The following is a 16,976-nucleotide window of genomic DNA, read 5'->3' as shown; positions in this document are numbered from 1 at the left end:
CTTTTTGAAGCCCATATTTGAACACTAAATTGAGTTAAGAATTTGTTCATAAACAACAGTCAGATGATTTTTCTGCACCATTACTTGCTTTTTTAAAACACATTGGTAGAATAGCATGTCACCAAGTCCTACTAACAGAGGAGGATGCTGTTTGGCTCTTCCTTTTTAATCCTAAAGCAGTACCTGAGTTTTTATGTCAGAGAGGCTACAAGCACAGCCTAAACAAAGGTGCACCAAGACCTGCCCTGTTCTCCTCTGCCCTTCCTTGCTGCTGAGGCTCCTGCCAGGCTGGACATGCTCTTCCCCTGGCTCAGCTCTCACTGCTCCTTGGCAAACGGCAGGAGCCCAGGGAAGCAATTTACCATTCAACAAGGCTCATACACTCATCATCCCGGACCCTAATCCTTCCTTAAAACTCTTCACCAATGCCAGACTATTGGGAAATATGCAGCCATGTTTTCAGATGGCTGTGTAGGCCACTGGCTACCTCTGGCTGTACAGAGAGACAAACAGAACATAGTACTTTGATCCTATGACACTTCTGAGTAACCAGATGTATGCCTATAAAACAACGAGTAGAATACAGACTGCTAGGTGCAGCACAGCTATTTCTTAATGAAAACACATTTTCATTAAGACTTCAACTTAAGTGTTAAAAATAACATACTTGAAATATTTTGCTTTTCCATCCTGCATTTTATTCCAGAAAAAGATTACTAGGCTAAATCAATGGGTTGTATATGTGCTAGTCTTAAACAGATTTCACAAAAAGCCCAAATGTTCTCTCCAAAATACATCTTAACTTTCATGGGAGTAAAAGTGCTACAAAAAATTAACACATGGATTTATATCACACTATTAGCAACAGGGGCAACATTCAGATTTCCTAGTTCACTGAAAATTGTTCAAAAATGTAACTGGAAACACCCTCCACCCCCTCTGCAAAAAAAAAATCAGACACTGAGATAACTTACTGCAATCCATAGACTTTTACATACAGGAATAAAAGCAATTCATATGCAAAGTGGTATCTACAAAAATAAACTGGAAAAATACTTAGGTGTAAGAACTAGTGCTATCATCGTCACAGATTCTGGGTAACAAAAACGACCTTCAAGACAATCACAAATATTAGGGCTGTGTCTCTGCATTTAGAAATTCAGAAGAAATTAAATAAAGCTAATGCCATCCAAATTTATGTTTCCTGATTGGAAAGGATGAGGGAAGAAAGTAAGGTTAAATCTTTTCCAAATGCTCTGAAACTAGGAGAACTTACAGTCTGCATTTAGGGGAGATTAAAATACCCAGATAACACTACCATTTTCCTTTCCAGACTCCAAAGAGGATTTTGGTTGCCAGCTTCAATTTCTGCTGGCATAAAATTTCAGCACAAACTTAAATCCATTAACATTAATTTTTTTAGATCCAACATAAGAATTCACATATTTAAGAAATTACTGTGGTAAATAAATAATTGAGTGAAAGAAGAATCAAGCACACATGAAAGAAAGTGCTTAATTCTGGCTAGCAATACTTCAGCTGACTGCCTTACACGGTCAGCTAGAAAGGAATGTTACACTGTGCCTTCTCTCTTTTTGAGTGACACAAGTGCTGCTAGCAAGGATCAAATGGATCTGCTGGATCAGTGAACAATCCAGTATTCCTGATATAATCCATATAATTTCTCTCTTAGTTATTATTAAACTATTTTCATGTGTAGATATATATATTCACACTTTTCACTCAAGGCTAATATGACATGGCTTTTAATTTGATTTGTATGCATGCAGCCTACAGCGATGATGAGAATCTGGGATAGTGTCATTTCTGGGCTCATGCCTCTCCAGTTTATTCATGAGAACTCCAAGGAGACTGCTGTAGCAGACAGCATCCTTTGAAAATCTGATGGAATTACTGCATAAGTGAACACTGTCTGGCTGAACACCTGACTAATGACATGTGAGCCCCACAGTGGGCTGAGCAATTTTGTCAACAGCTTCCAAGGAGAAAAATCAGTCAGAGTGTCAGCAGCTCTATGGGAACAAAGAAGGCAGTTACCTCCTCCTCTGCCCTCCAAAAATTTACAACAAAGAAGCTGCAAAACATCAAACTCTTTGAGTTTTCAGATCCTGTTTTTTCACTTGGTTGTTTTTTTGTTGTGGTGGTTTTTTTGTGTGTTTTTTTGGTTGTTTGTGGTATTTTGTTGTTGTTGTTTTGTTTGTTTTTTAATTCTAGTCTTATTATTTAATTATTTATGTTATTATTTAATTAATTATATAATTTAATTATTTAATTCTGGCTTTGGTTTCAATTGAAAAGACAAACAGTTCTCTATTTGACTGCTGTGCATTCGTTCATTAACACTAAATGTCATCCTAGAAAGAACCACAGTGCCTGTGATTCTCTGATCATTGCTTGCATTTCTATCTGCAAATAAACTTCAGCAAGTGCTGGGCAAAGCAATAAGGTTTAGAAATAGACCAGAATTCTCATAACCATATTATTACTTCAATAACAAATCGTTAAAAATTCTTACTAGGACTAGTATTCATTAATTTCTATGTTAGCACTTTAATTTAAATACTTTATTGCATTTATTAATGATGATATACTTGCACTAACAATAATTTCCCTTATGGAAACTTGGTCTTATAACCTAAATGATGAAAAACAGATGGAAAAAATGCAACATAATTTTAAAAATCGTCAACCCTTAGATATGGTGTTGTATCTTGTTGCTTCAGAAGCTTTCCTGAAGCAAGGTTTTATGCAGTTGGTAATGAAGCTTTCCATACCTCAGAAGAAGCCTAAGTTCTTGGTGGTAAAAGAAGAGCTTACCAAGCAAAATGTGAGTACAGGCATCAGCAAATTCTGTCCACAAATTAGATATGAATGTACTGTATGTTTTCATCCAAAAACCTCATCTTGGCTACATTTAAAAATGCCTTCCTTAACTCAGAGAAGACTGAATCACAGACTGGAAATAGTGATAGCAACACTCAGGGATGTTCCAATGGTATCTGTGGTTCACCAATCAGTATTTATCAAGTTCTGAGCCAATACTTTAATCATATGAGCCCTATATTTATGATTTCATAGCGATGTCAAAAATAGCACTCCATGACCTATTTCTGATAGTAACTGGTTTTTTTTGACCACCACCTTTGCCAGTGCACTAAATTGCTAAAAGCCATCAGAATGTGCCCCTGTAGAATTAAGTATAATTTACAGGAATCCAGTGTTTTGATGGAAAATAGTGTTTATCCAGTTTTGATGGGCCCTCAGAGACAATAAAGGAACTTCTGTTAATATGACTTACAAATCTTTTGCAATAGGAAAGTTAACTTGGCAAAAATAGAAGAACCTGGTAAGCAGAGACAAGAGTGCTTTTTAAAATTCAGGTTCTAAAATTAGACATCTGATCTTCAGCATTGTTTAATACACAGAAGATGTAAAATGGTAAAAGAATCAGTAAGAAGTAATCTGGAAGAGATGGGATTCTTGGTGATAAAACCAGATTTGTCCAAAGCTAGAAATAATTTTAAAAATCATTTTCCACTACCTGTACCTAAAATTATTAACTCTAAATGAGCTCATGTGAATTGGTTTGATCCTGCCAGTACAGAATTAGCTGTGTGGTTGCCAAAACCAGAACAGATAACCCAACAGCTCTCGAGGTATGTTAATGTAAATGTGATTACAGACGTTTTCCTGATACTGATATCAGAGACATGGGGACAACACCACCAGTGCAACACTACTGTCTTAAACCTATTCACCTGAGACCTTGTTTTGTTTCATAAGCCATAGTTACAAATAAATAAAAACCCAGCAGGATAATGATGCCAGTCACTCCCACTAAAACATCTTTTCCTTCAGTGAGCTATATTTATATATAAAGGATATACAGTGTTAATTCTATGCTTGACATGTGGACCAGAAAGTATTTCCAACAAATACATTATTCTTCTCCATTCCATGCCACTGAGAATTCCTGAGGACACTGTGCTTTGTACCAGCATCCCTGTGGTAATTGGCCTTGTAATTTCACTTATAACAGCAGAAAAAGCCTAGGTACTTGCTCACTTATGCTCATGGCTCACAGCTTTATGGCTGATGACAAAAATTCACAATACACTGCAAACTATTTTTCTCTGAGTAGTGTTCACACCTGGCTTTCCCAGCTCCTGCTACCTAACTATAGATGGTACATGAATTTTGGTAGCCTGGTAAGTCTCACAAGTACAGAAATGTAACAATCAACTGCTTTTGAGGAGTATTTTTTAATTCTAGCACAGAAGTTGGCAGATCTTCATCTTCTAAATGAAGTACAATTTTTTGTGCTGTAAGTAGAATAAGTTTACTCAAAGGCTTCTGCCAGAAAAAAAAATGCTTGTTTGGCTTCACCCTCAGCATTATTATATCTTCTGCTTTTCTTGCCCTCCTTGCTGTTAACCACTGACTCCATCCATCTCATTCCATTCTCACTCGGTCATTATTAGGCCATTGCCTCTAAATATTACTCCAAACCTACCCAAAATAGCGTAGCTTTGGAGTAATATTTAGAGTGACTTCTAGCTCACTCATATCTGAAGCACCTCCCTAATACATCAAGGCACTGAAAACAGTGTATTAAGACAGTACCCTGAGAGAGTGCTGGAACTCTCTTTTATTAAAAAACCAAACCAGTAAGCAGTTGATTTGTTTGGTTCATGCTTCATCAACAATCACCTGACACCTTAATACATTCAAAAACTGTACTAAATGAGCTCATTACAACTCTGGCTTTGTTCTAGTCCATATATTTATGGACCTCTTCTTCCTATTCAGTGTGTAACTGAGCTTTCCTATTTGGAATAACCTGATTCCAACAAGGTGCCCTGTTTAGTGGGTGAGGGAAAGGCTGTGGATGTTGTCTGCTGGACTTGGAAAGCCTTCAACACCGTTTGCCACAACATTATCCTGGAGAAATTGGTTTCCTATGGCTTGGATGGGTGGACTGTTTGCTGGGAAAAACCTGCCTGGATGGCCGGGCCCAGAGAGTGGTGGTGAATGGAGTTACATCCAGCTGCAGCTGGGCACCAGCTGGCTCCCCAGGGGTCAGCACTGGGGCCAGTCCTGTTTAATATCTTCACTGATGATCTGAATCAGGGGATCAAATGCATGCTCAGTGAGTTTGCAGATGACACCAAGTTGGGCAGGACTGCTGATCTGCTGGAGGGCAAGAAGGCTCTGCAGGGGCATCTGGACAGGCTGGATCAATGAGCCAAGGCAAATTTTATGAGGTCAGGGCCAGGTGTGGGTCCTATACTTGGGTCACAACAACCCCTGCAGTGCTTCAGGATGGGGGAAGAGTGGCTGGAAAGTGGCCCAGTGGAAAGATCTGGAGGTGCTGGTTGACAGCAGCTGAACATGAGCCAGTGTGTGCTCAGGTGACCAAGAAAGCCAGTGGCATCCTGGCTTGTATCTGAAAAACTGTGGCCAGCAGGACCAGGGCAGTGACTGTCACTCTGTACTTGGCACTCGTGAGGAGGCACTTCAAGTAGTGTATTCAGTTTTGGGTCCCTCACAGCAAGAAAGACATTGAGGTGCTGGAGCAAGTCCAGAGAAGGGCAACAAAGGCTGGTGACAGAACTGGAGCGCAAGCGTGATGAGGAGCAGCTGAGGGAGCTGGGCGTGTTCAGCATGGAGAAAAGGCTGAGGTGGGACCTCATCACTCCTTGCAACTACCTAAAGTAGTGAGGTAGGGGTTGGTCTCTTCTCTCAACAAGGGAAAAATTTCTCTGTGGAAAGGACTGTCAGGCATTGGAACAGGCTACTCTGGGAAGCGTTTGAATTATCAATCCTGGAGGCATTTAGATGTGTACATGTGGCACTTAGAGACACGGTTTAGAGGTGGACTTCACAGTGCTGGGCTAAGTAAAAGGTCTTTTCCATCCTGAGCTATCCTATGATTCTATAATTTTATCTAAATATTTTACTTCAATTCTTCAGTTCTCTTGAACTTTCTATTAATTTCCTGGTCTACAGCTGGAGCTAGACTAAACACTCTGAAAGGAGAATTACCAGGGAAAGCAATGAAGAAAAATGGAAATTAAAACCCTTGTTTATTTTCTGCTGCAGGTAACAGTGGAATAATAGAATAGTTTGGCTTGGAATATAGATTTATAGAATAAAACTACATGTCTCCAAACCAATCTTCTGAAGCAGGAGCATGCAGTAGACTAACTTTGTCTATTCACGTCCAGCCAATGAACTGCATCTTAAAATAATGTACAAAAACAAGGCAGCTATAAATCTCTGATATTTATAGTCCAACTAATTTTTCATTATTAAAAAAAAACAACAAACAACAAAACAAAACAAAAAAAAACCCACCAAAAACCATTCGTTTTGGAGAAGAAACAAAGTGTTTTGGCAAACATCGTCTCCAATCTAGAATTCATGTCACCTCTTTCAGAACTCTGCAGTGTGAATTTTGGTATCTGGACTAAACACCTTTAACAATTAAACAAACAGGCTCTTCCATGTGTGTTGCACTTAAAATGAAAAGTACCTGTCTGGCTGTGTCTATCCAGAATATTATGAGTGTAATCCTAGAAGACTGCAAAGCTTTCTGTACTTCAAAGAGAGATAAAATTAGAGGAATAATATTTGCATAAGGGGAAAGCAAGCTTTTCAGTATTCAAAGAAGTCTACACTACTGCTGGTTAACCACAAGATAGATGCAGGGGTGCAGAGCTTGTTATGCACAGACACCTTGGATTCAGAAGCTACTTCAAAGCTGACTAGAAATTGAGCTATGGGTTCTGCAAGTTCTACACTGAATGTATTTGTCTGCCTCGGTGCCATGTCCCTGCACCTATGAATACTGGAGACAACACTGCAAACTCAGAATTCAAACTTCAGAGTCAGTGTGGATTCAGCAGGACTTAATTCCTGTTCCGTAGAAGTCATGACTCTGAGGTGTGTCAGCATCAGTTTGACAAATGCCCCTTTATATGAGAAAATGGCACGAGGTAACAAGTCAGTTGTCTCTATGACAAAATTCATCACCTGGCTTTACTGTATCTTTCCATCACCACTTACTCTTTCTTTGAATACTAAGTATTGTACTATTCAAGTACTAAGTACTTGAATACCTAAAGAAGAAAGCTATTTTCAAGCCGGTCAACTTCCTGTACACTTGTACAGCAATTCAATCTAAGTTATTAAAGATAAAAGGGTGATAAGAATATCAGGGTTTCAGGTTCACAGATATTGCTTAAGACAACTAATAAACAATGTAGCAAAGAGGAATACTGCTGGTATGGAAAGCATTTTAAAATGTATTTGTGTCATTATGTCCCTATGACAACTACAGACTAAATTTGAACTCTTCCTAATTCTATGTACAAATTTCTGGCTTCAACCAGTTAAATTATGGAGCTTCTTTTCCTGACTATCCATACAAACTGATTAATCAGACTCAAAAGTATAAAAAGAGACTCTTTTTTTTGTATTGAACTTAAAGGAATATTCTTATTTGGATACTGTATTCATTTTTTTAATATAAGTATCTTAAAAGTAATCTTTTCCATCTTTAAAAAATATGACAAAAATCAGATCTAAAACAATAAAGAAAAAAACATTACGAGTTTTCCAGATTACTTGAAGAGTACCTTTTTGGGACTTGAAAAAATGTGCTAATGTTCAGTTCCTTAATCAAATAATCAGAGGAACCACCACACATAAAGTTAAAAGTAGTCTATTTAATAGTAAGATTTCGACGATTCCATTTGACTCTTTGGAAGCTAACCAATTTTTTTTTTCCTTTTTTCCCTATATTTGGTTTTTCCTCCCTTTACATACTGCTGTCACAAGAAATGAAAACAGAACTGACAAATGTCCTTTTCAGAAATTAACAAGTAATTTTAGTACTAATGTAATGCAAATTAGCTTTGCCTTCAGCAGTGATGGAGATACCAAAATTTGTATTAAAAGAAAGAAAAATTATGCAGGTGTTTACCTGAATTTAATTAGCATTTTAATATGTTTATATGACAATAATAATAGTATAATTTTGAGAACTGAAATACTGTGACTCTATCAAGTTTAAGCAACCTGACCTGCATAGTCCCATAAATTAATGGTGATATTATCAGAGGGACAGATGAGCATCCTTCATCAACAGGAAATTATAGGACAGAGCACATGCTTCATATACCAGGCAATCTTAATATTCACCGTAGAATATATTTTTCTTTTGTGTTTGTGGAGTGCTGGTGAGCACGTTTCAAGCTCAGCAGTTCAGGATGTGGCTGTCAAGTGCAAACCAGCTCGCCCCTTACATCCAAGAAAGCGTGAGCAAACCTGCCACCCAGTGACTTCAGCTCAGAACTGCCAGGGAGAGGGAAACTGGCAAGAGAAAAGAAAAAATCCCTTTGCCTGCCCAGCAAGGAGAAAAACCCTTAATGCAACAATGCAATAACAAATGAATAGAATGGAAATAGAGAAAGTGCAGATTCCTCTTAATTATATTCTACATAAACCATTGCATTGGATTTGCTGAATTTGCTAAAATATTCTGCATTTGTTATTACTTATGCAGTGAGCCACCTAATACCTACAAATGCAGACTTCTAATGCAATCCTACTGTTCACTCTGTCCCAGATAAAGACCAAGGTGCCAGCCCATGTTAGAGTAACAAAGACTATTTGCACTTGCTTGGCATTTGAAAGCCCAGAATTAAGGCTTAGGAATGCAAAACAAGAAGATGCCTCTGCTAAAATAATTTCTACCAGAATTGACAGATCAAATGCAAAACAAACCAAGAAATATCCCTCAAGAAGAAGGATATTCTTCAGAGGATATCCTTACACTGACAAGTAAATTAATTTATATATAAATCTAAACTACCTAATTTTAAATGTCTAAGTGAATTAAGAGTTCTTCAGCTTCTTTGGAATCCTGGGGAGTATCCATCCCTATAATCTATTGAAGTAGGAAACACTCTAGAACAAGATTTAACAATCACATGAAGAGAAGTACCTCTTTCCCTCCCTCTGCAGACCACAGAATGTTTGTAGAGACCAAGGTCATCTAGAAAAGTTAAGGTAATTTGGTTTTGAAATGAAGCACTTCAATAAAGGGTCCAAAATACTGTGGAGTTAATCCGAATTTGAGATCAGGAGTCCAGGACTACTGGCTATCTGGAAGATGAAACAGGCAGCTGGGAATTAAGTAGTGTCAATCTTCTAAGAGAATTGCACATTTTCTGATGGCCGTATTTGGCCCTGCATTTGTCAACTTGAAATGCTTTGTTAGAAAGTGCCTAAAATCAGGATTAAACTTCAGAATTAATTTCCCCTAAACAGAAAAAAATAATCCAGTTTACTTCTATTTTCATTATTTAGAGGAAACCCCAAAAGTTTACATCAGTGATACAAAAATTTTTGTTTAACATGTTCGACACATGACCTACAGATGGAGAAAGCTTAGGTTCCTTTCTTTTGCACTACAAACTCTTTTGATAAAGATATTTTTACCTTCCTTCCACACCAAAATAACAGATTCATCGACATTTTCAGTCTGTTTTTCTGTTCTATGGAACAGATTTCTTTGTGTGGTATCTGTCAGATAAAAGCAATCAACTAAATAAAATCTGACACAGACCAATTTTATTTGCTCTTTTACAAGGAATTAGTTTACTGGGGCTTCACTCTTTAAGCTCAATTTTTGTCTGACATTCAGACTCATTCCAGTCTGTATCTAAGGAAAAACTAATGAAATTAGGAGGCAATTAAAGCTTTTTCAAGGTATTCCTATGCATTAATTACTCTACTGGAGTGTAAATATAGACCTATCAAAAGTGTGACTTAATAGCCACCTGCAGGAAATGTTTTAAAGATGCCAGGGGATTGGAGAGTAACTACATACTTATTAATTCCTGAGGCAACACAAAATACACTGCAGACTACTTACTACCCTGCTACTGAGTGTGGACACAGATTCTCAGGAGATTTATTGCAGAAAGGAGTGTATGTCTTTGGGTTTCAATGTTTATCAGCTGATCTTACATACTTCTACTGGCTTGTTGGACGAGGACATGTTCTCTCACTGAAAGAGAGCAGTGTGGCTTCTAAACTGTGTCTTAAAACTCAGCAAATAAGCAGATTGAGGCAACTCTTGACTCCTCAAAGGGCTGTTTTGTTCCAAATCAGACTAAAATAGCTGCACGTTAAACATCTTTTCACATGGAGATAAACAGAGGCTAAAAGCAAAAAAGAGGAATCTCTTGGCCCATGGATGATCAGATAATATTGCCAGCCTAGGAGAAGGACACTTTAAGAGGCACTAGTTCATAATTTTGAAGACAGAGCTGAAACTAAACGTAATCCCTGGTGTTCCCAGACACCAGACTCCTCATAGCAACAGTTTTCCTGGGTGCCCAAAAAGAAAAATAATAAAAAAATAAAGGTATCTAAATATGAGGATTTTGTATCTAAATCCATTCAAGTCCAGAGTAGCAGAATAAATATTTACACAAGCAGACATATGCAGGTTGCTGCATGTTAGGAAAAAACAGCATGTGATTAGACATAACAAGAAAAGATTTCTTACAGAGATATTAATTTTAAGTAAACCTGATAAAAGACTCTAAAACATAACCTTATATGAAAATACAAAGGAACTATAACTATTCTATATGCCAAAATTAGTATCTTTGTATTAACTTGTTTTGCCTTCACATAAACTGTTCTTCCTCAGTCTTTACAGACTGTTTGACTCCTGTCCATCATCTGGCCCAGTTTTGTGCCAAATTCCTGAAATATTGATAAGAAAACATGAGTAAGTAAAAACGAATGCATATGCAAACTTTTCTGAGGTAATTTGCACCCTGTTTACAATCAGGCTATCTATTTACCAGCTACTTTCACTAATAATCAGAGTGAGATTTATCTGAGGTATAAAAACACATCAATTTAGATATCTGATTTCAGTATCTGCCTGCAAGTGTGTATGTGTCTGTAAAGTGTCTAAACTGTAATTCTATTTTATGTTCTTGGCCTACTGGACCCCAACCAGCACAGAAAAGGCAACTAATCACAACAAAGGAAACTAGGCTTTCATGTATTAAATAAGGATCTATAGTATCTTACCATAACATTCCGTTCATAATGTTCGTGTTCTTTCTCAAAATCTATTACAAAGCCATTTAGAGACCAAATAAATGTCAGGTCTAATGTGGGATCATGGGATGCAATGCATTGCATGGTAGCATTCTCTCCAACAGTGACATCAACATTCAATGGAGCTAAAGTGATCCTTGTAGCTTCTGTGAAATTAATCGCAAACATGGAAAATTCCAATAAATAAATATTCAGATATAAGCTTGGCTCCATAGCTGTTTGATCATACATTAAACCACTACCTCGAAGTCTAGTTTATATGTTATTCATACAACTACATTTCAAAGGACCAAACTGAAGACAACAAAGAAAACATTTTACAACTAAAATACCTGACTTCTGTTTAGCTGTTTAAATCTCTGAATGTCATGACAACTATTTTTATTCCCTGACTACGCCTCAAGTAGAAGGAAGACACATGATGAATTTTACGTGACTTGTGTTGCTTTTCTTGTTTAAATTATAATATTTCCTATGTTTTGAAACTTGTCTCTTTAATGAATGAAAAGTTCTACTTGGTTAGGCTGAGTCACAGTGCTAAGCTACCAAATACAGTGAATGCATTAAAATATGTTGATTTAATGTATCTTGTTTAGTAATCTCTTATGAAAAAATTGAATTTATGAAAATTGAGATACAGTGTTAGAACTGATACAAACATACCCAGTTTCAACTGAGCAATATGCTTTAAAAGCATCAATTCAGTGTTAATGAACAATTAAATTAGAAAGATGTAGAATAGCTTGAAAAAGTAGTGCAATGCTGGAACAAAAACTAGTCATTTTGAATTAAGGGATTCTACCCAAAACAAACCAATGCCATTCTAAGGCTTACCTGTCATTTCTAGAACACCAGTGCTATTGGCTTTTCCTCGGTTATTTTCTGCAAAACAGGTGTAGCGACCTTCATCCAGCTTTGTGACATTGATAATTTCCAGGCTCCCATCATCCCAGATACGTATGCTATGGAAATTGCAAAAATACACTAAAACAAATTAGATTCTCTATTAGAAATCAATGCTTCCTGTAGAACTGTAGTAAGTGAAAGAACAAGCCACAAACATAATTTGAACACTCTATTGGATTTGAACACTCTTGGATTTATTAACATGCCTACAGTAAAAAATATTTTAAAAGGCTGTAGCATGATTAGATGTCTCAGATTGCTGAAGCAAGAGAATGTACTTCTATTCACTTGTACTCATTCAAGTATTTTTCTTAGAGTGTTATGATACAATTCCATTCTTAAACCAGACTGGGCAAAGTTGGAAACCCTGCTAACTCTTTCAATCCATACTGCCAGCAACATTTTGTTGTATTATTTTCCTGAAGCTACACATTCTTCTGTCCCTGAATTCTGCCAAATGGAGAATCATCCTAAGGGATAGATAAGGTTACATTTTAAGGCTCAAAGCGTTTGCTAACAGTGAATACTAACCGGCTCCCATTTACAAGCAATTCTGTTCCTTTGCTCCAGGAGAATTTTGGCTTAGGAGCAGCTTTAGGCTTGCATTCAATGATTACACGCCCCCCTTTAGCTGCTAGAATTTTCTTCTTCATAGGGTTCAGTTCAAAAGTAGGAGGTGAAGCTGAAAGCAAAAATTAACACACTTAATGCTGGTAGTGATTTTGCTGCAAAATAGAATTGGTTTGCAGAATACAATAAATGACAGAACTACTGAATTGTTTACAAATGTTCATTATTCAGACTAGTGAGAAAAATACCAATGATACAGAGATGTACTGGGAAGAACATAGTGATCTACAAGAAACACGAAGAATCATTACACAGTTTTGTGCTGTGTTACACCAGAGGTTTCTTTCTTATTGATTTCTGAACTTTCATCTGAGTCTAATCTAACAAGATCAAAGTCACTGAAAGTTCCTCCATTTCAAAAGGCCTTTTGATCAATCCTAATAAAATTCAGATTCCTGGAGATAAATTCCTTTAACAAGTTTCTCACTCAATCATAATTCCAAAGAATAGCTGGGTTTACTTTTCAGCGGTTTTAACCCACTCTGCAAACTAAAACTGTGCCCTTCTTATTCTGTGTGGTTTTCTGTTTGGCCAGCTGGCTTTAGGTGCACTCTCAGAAGTGCACGAGTATTGAGACATGACTGTCATAAGCACTGCACTTACATCTCTGAGGTCAGATCTTTGCTAACTAATTTTCTCTTTATTTGAAACCAAATGAAAGAAAAAAAGCTTTTAATTATTTTGCATCTTGGCATACCATTGGCAATCATGCCAGCAAATGCGTGCACAGCCTGAAGAAATAAGGTTATTTTTTAATTACAGAAGTAGAGAGCAAAACTCTGATCTATATCCACATATTACCAACCCTGAATTATGAAAATGTACACATAAAAAGTGCTCATTTTGTGTAAACCAAGCTGGTAGTGAGTACATAGTAATGAAGAACAGTGTAGAATGAAGCATTGTTGCGCAATGGGTTGGGAAAACCAAGAATAATTTAGTTCTTGGGAAAGTCTGAAGGCAGGTGTGAGTTGCAAAGAACAGCAAGCCAGTGTGCCTGCTCTAATGAAATCATAAAAACATCAGAAATTTTTTTAAGGTTGAGAACTCTGGATATGAGAGTCAAACATTCAACAGGATGCTCCTAGGAAAACACAATGGATTCATAACTACATCCATCAAATGGCACAGCCATATTGCATACAAACGTTGTGACTTTGGTGTTTGGCTTTATAGAAAGCAAAACCAAAGGGGAGACTGAAGACAAAGAGCTTCAAAGGCCAAGTAAGTGACAACATGGTTTCTTAAAAAGCTGATTTTGCTTCACAGAGGAATGAGCAAATATGTGAGCAAAAATGAAAATGCTTCTTAACCAGTTTTCCAAGCTTAAAAGTGTAGGCTACAATTCTATGTGTTTCATATAACTTCAGTACTATCAGTTCCTCTGAGGGAGAGCTGCAGGAAACAAACATAATAAATACAAACAGAAAACACGCCCCATAAGTTCATAAATTTATTCCCCAAGTGCTTGTCAAAAAACAGGTAGCTCAAATAAACCCCATCTCACCTAGATTAAGTGAGAGTTCTTAGCTTCATCCTTACAGGAATCTGTTACTATACAGTACTTGCAAATATAACTGCTATCTTACTCAACCCTGAAATAGTAAATAGAGAAATAATCCCACTGACCCACAATCTTCAGTTCAGCATTTGAATAAATAATTCCGTGCATATTTTCTGCTATACACTGGTACATGCCGGCATCATCAAAGGTCAGACTTTGCATTCTTAGTTCACCTTTCCGGAACTAAAACATAGAATCAATAAAATAACAAGATATTAACATAAACCACATAAACTGAAAAATCCACACCCATTCACATTCTTTATTTCTTTTTTTTTGTTTGTTTGTTTGTTTGTTTTTCTTGCTTTTTCAGCTACATTGGGTTTACCTTTTTTAAAATAAAGATTCAGTATCATTCAATAAAATTTCTGGAAAAGTTCTAAATGAGTGTCAGTAGACAAATTTACTCTGAAGTCACCTATTATAATATCAGTGCTAAAGGTACTTATTCAGAAATAAGAAACAAGGAATTAAATTAATTTTATGCACATAAGCTTTGTTATGGCATGCTCACTGGTCAGTACTTTCTGTTGTTATATCATTTTCCAACAGGAAAATGTCAAAGCAGGCCCCAATGTGGTAGGAGTTTTTCAGATTCCTCTGGGAAATAGTACAAACTATTTTCTACTACTTTGTTTTAATGCAAAAAAACCCACCAAAAACAGTCAATCAAAATAAGGTATCTAAGGTGGGGTATTGTGCAAATTACAAACAGATGTTAATCCATTAATCAGTCTTTGAAAGATCATGTTAATGCAGTCTGTTTTCTTGTGAAAATCAAGCTGAAAGCTATAACTCTTGTATCTAAGTACATTGGAGCACATGGAGTGGAAGGTTAAGAGAATAGTACTTATCTGAAAAGAGAACAGATTAAAGGAAACATTTTCTGACTGTTTTAAGTGAAAATGTTTTAACCAGATTTTATAGAAGGAATCTTTGTGGTGCGCTAAATGAACTGCCTAATTACAAGTTATCTGATTTAGAAGCAAATTTTATTTTTAAGGCAATTAACATATTTCTGCTACCTTCTACTTGGAAATCATCTTATCATCATAGTTGCACACAGCATAATCTTCTGGTGTACACTACGTTCTGCAATCCAGTATGCAGGTTTTGTTAGTGAAAGCCAAGTTCAGTAGGGACCAGCAAGTAACTCACTTGTTAAATTATTTTTTTGCAATAACTACCAAAGCTAGACAAAAGCATTGTTTTTCCTGGTTTAAGCCACCTCCATATAGCAGATGGTGATATCCCTGCTCTCCCTCCAACATCATACATTTTTCTAAAGATATACAGTCAAAAAACAAACTGCCTCATTGTCTTTTTTTTGCTTGCTTGCCAAGATAAGGGTCAGCACAGCTCAGCAGATGCAGAACTGCATTGTGCCCTCATATTCTCTTGTTTTTTTAATGGCTTTTCATATGGTATAAGCAATAGACTTTGAATACACTGTCAAAATGCATGAATAGATTTTTCCCAGAGAAGCTGTGGATGTCCCATCCCTGGAATTTTTCAAGGGCAGGCTGGATGGAGTTCTGAGGCTAGTGAATGACGCCCCTGCCCATGGCTAGGGGTTTGCAACTAAACAATCTTTAAGGCATTTTCTAACACAAACGGTTCTATGATTCCATGATTTTAGGATAGAAGATCTACTTTTTTAAAACCAAATATCCAATGCAACAGAACTAAGTTATCAAACAGTACTTCAAATTTCTTCTAAACATCACCTAAACATTTGCAACACTCTGTGTCTAGAAAAAATGTGAAAAAATACAGGATATTGAAAGACCATTGATAATTTAAAAAATAATCTTTATTGTCATATCTCCACTGACTATTTTGTCTTGTATTTTTAAAGACACAATCATGTTTAATGTGGTAAAAAGGATTAATTTTAAGAGAAGCTGATAGACATTTTTTATCCAGAGTGAAAAGCATTTACTTAAACAGGCCAGGGGAAAAAGGGATATCCACCACCTAAACGTGTGATCTAAAGTTAAGTTTATAATTTAAAGGTGAACACTAAGTAGCCTGAAGAAATAAGAGATGAAACTTTAAAAAGTAGATTTTATTGCCTCATCCAAGTGGCATCAGCAAATATTTGGATCATTACAATGAATTTTCCTTTAACTTTTTAATAATGAATGCTTCAAAAAACTGTTTCCATGAGCTAACCACTCAAGCCTGTGTTATGTACATCAATACACTCACCGAGGCACCATTCTTCAGCCACCTAATTGTTGGAATAGGCTTGCCCGTAGCTACACAAGGCCAGTACAGGTCACTGCCTATATCCCTTTCTGTGTCATTGATGTGTTCTACCCACTCAGGAGCAGCTGCAGAATAAAATACATGATGCATTGCAAATATAGCACATACACATTAGTATTATGTTCTATTAATTCCACTGTTTTTTTCCATGATACTTAAACAGGCAACTCAAAGTAATGATGATAACTCAACAATGCACCAGCACAAAAAAGAAAGAAGGTTTTCTCTTACAACCTAGATTAATAAAAGGCTTCAAACTACTTTTTATGAGAAGAAAATATGGAATTAAAATAATGTTTCCTGAATGACAGAAGACATAAGATATTACAACTTATATTGATTTGTAGATTATTCAGTGTGGAAATTACTCAGTAGCACCGTGAAAATGATAGTTAAATGACATGAAATTGTGCAAAACTGCGTACGTACTGAA

General features: G+C 36.5%; 1 protein-coding gene across 1 annotated transcript in view; it reads right to left on the bottom strand.

The window, feature by feature from the left end:
- The window catches only part of CNTN1 (contactin 1), a 72,085-nt gene that overhangs the window by 37,958 nt on the left and 17,151 nt on the right, over window positions 1-16,976 (bottom strand). The window contains 5 exon segments of the mRNA XM_062491142.1: window positions 11,143-11,318; window positions 12,007-12,134; window positions 12,610-12,760; window positions 14,338-14,455; window positions 16,484-16,608. Coding sequence (XP_062347126.1) covers window positions 11,143-11,318; window positions 12,007-12,134; window positions 12,610-12,760; window positions 14,338-14,455; window positions 16,484-16,608 — 698 coding nt within the window.

The sequence above is a fragment of the Cinclus cinclus genome, chromosome 4 (assembly GCF_963662255.1).
Source record: "Cinclus cinclus chromosome 4, bCinCin1.1, whole genome shotgun sequence".
NCBI lineage: Eukaryota > Metazoa > Chordata > Aves > Passeriformes > Cinclidae > Cinclus > Cinclus cinclus.
The sequence above is the reverse complement of the archived record's forward strand: the minus strand, read 5'-3'. Positions and strand labels throughout refer to the sequence as shown.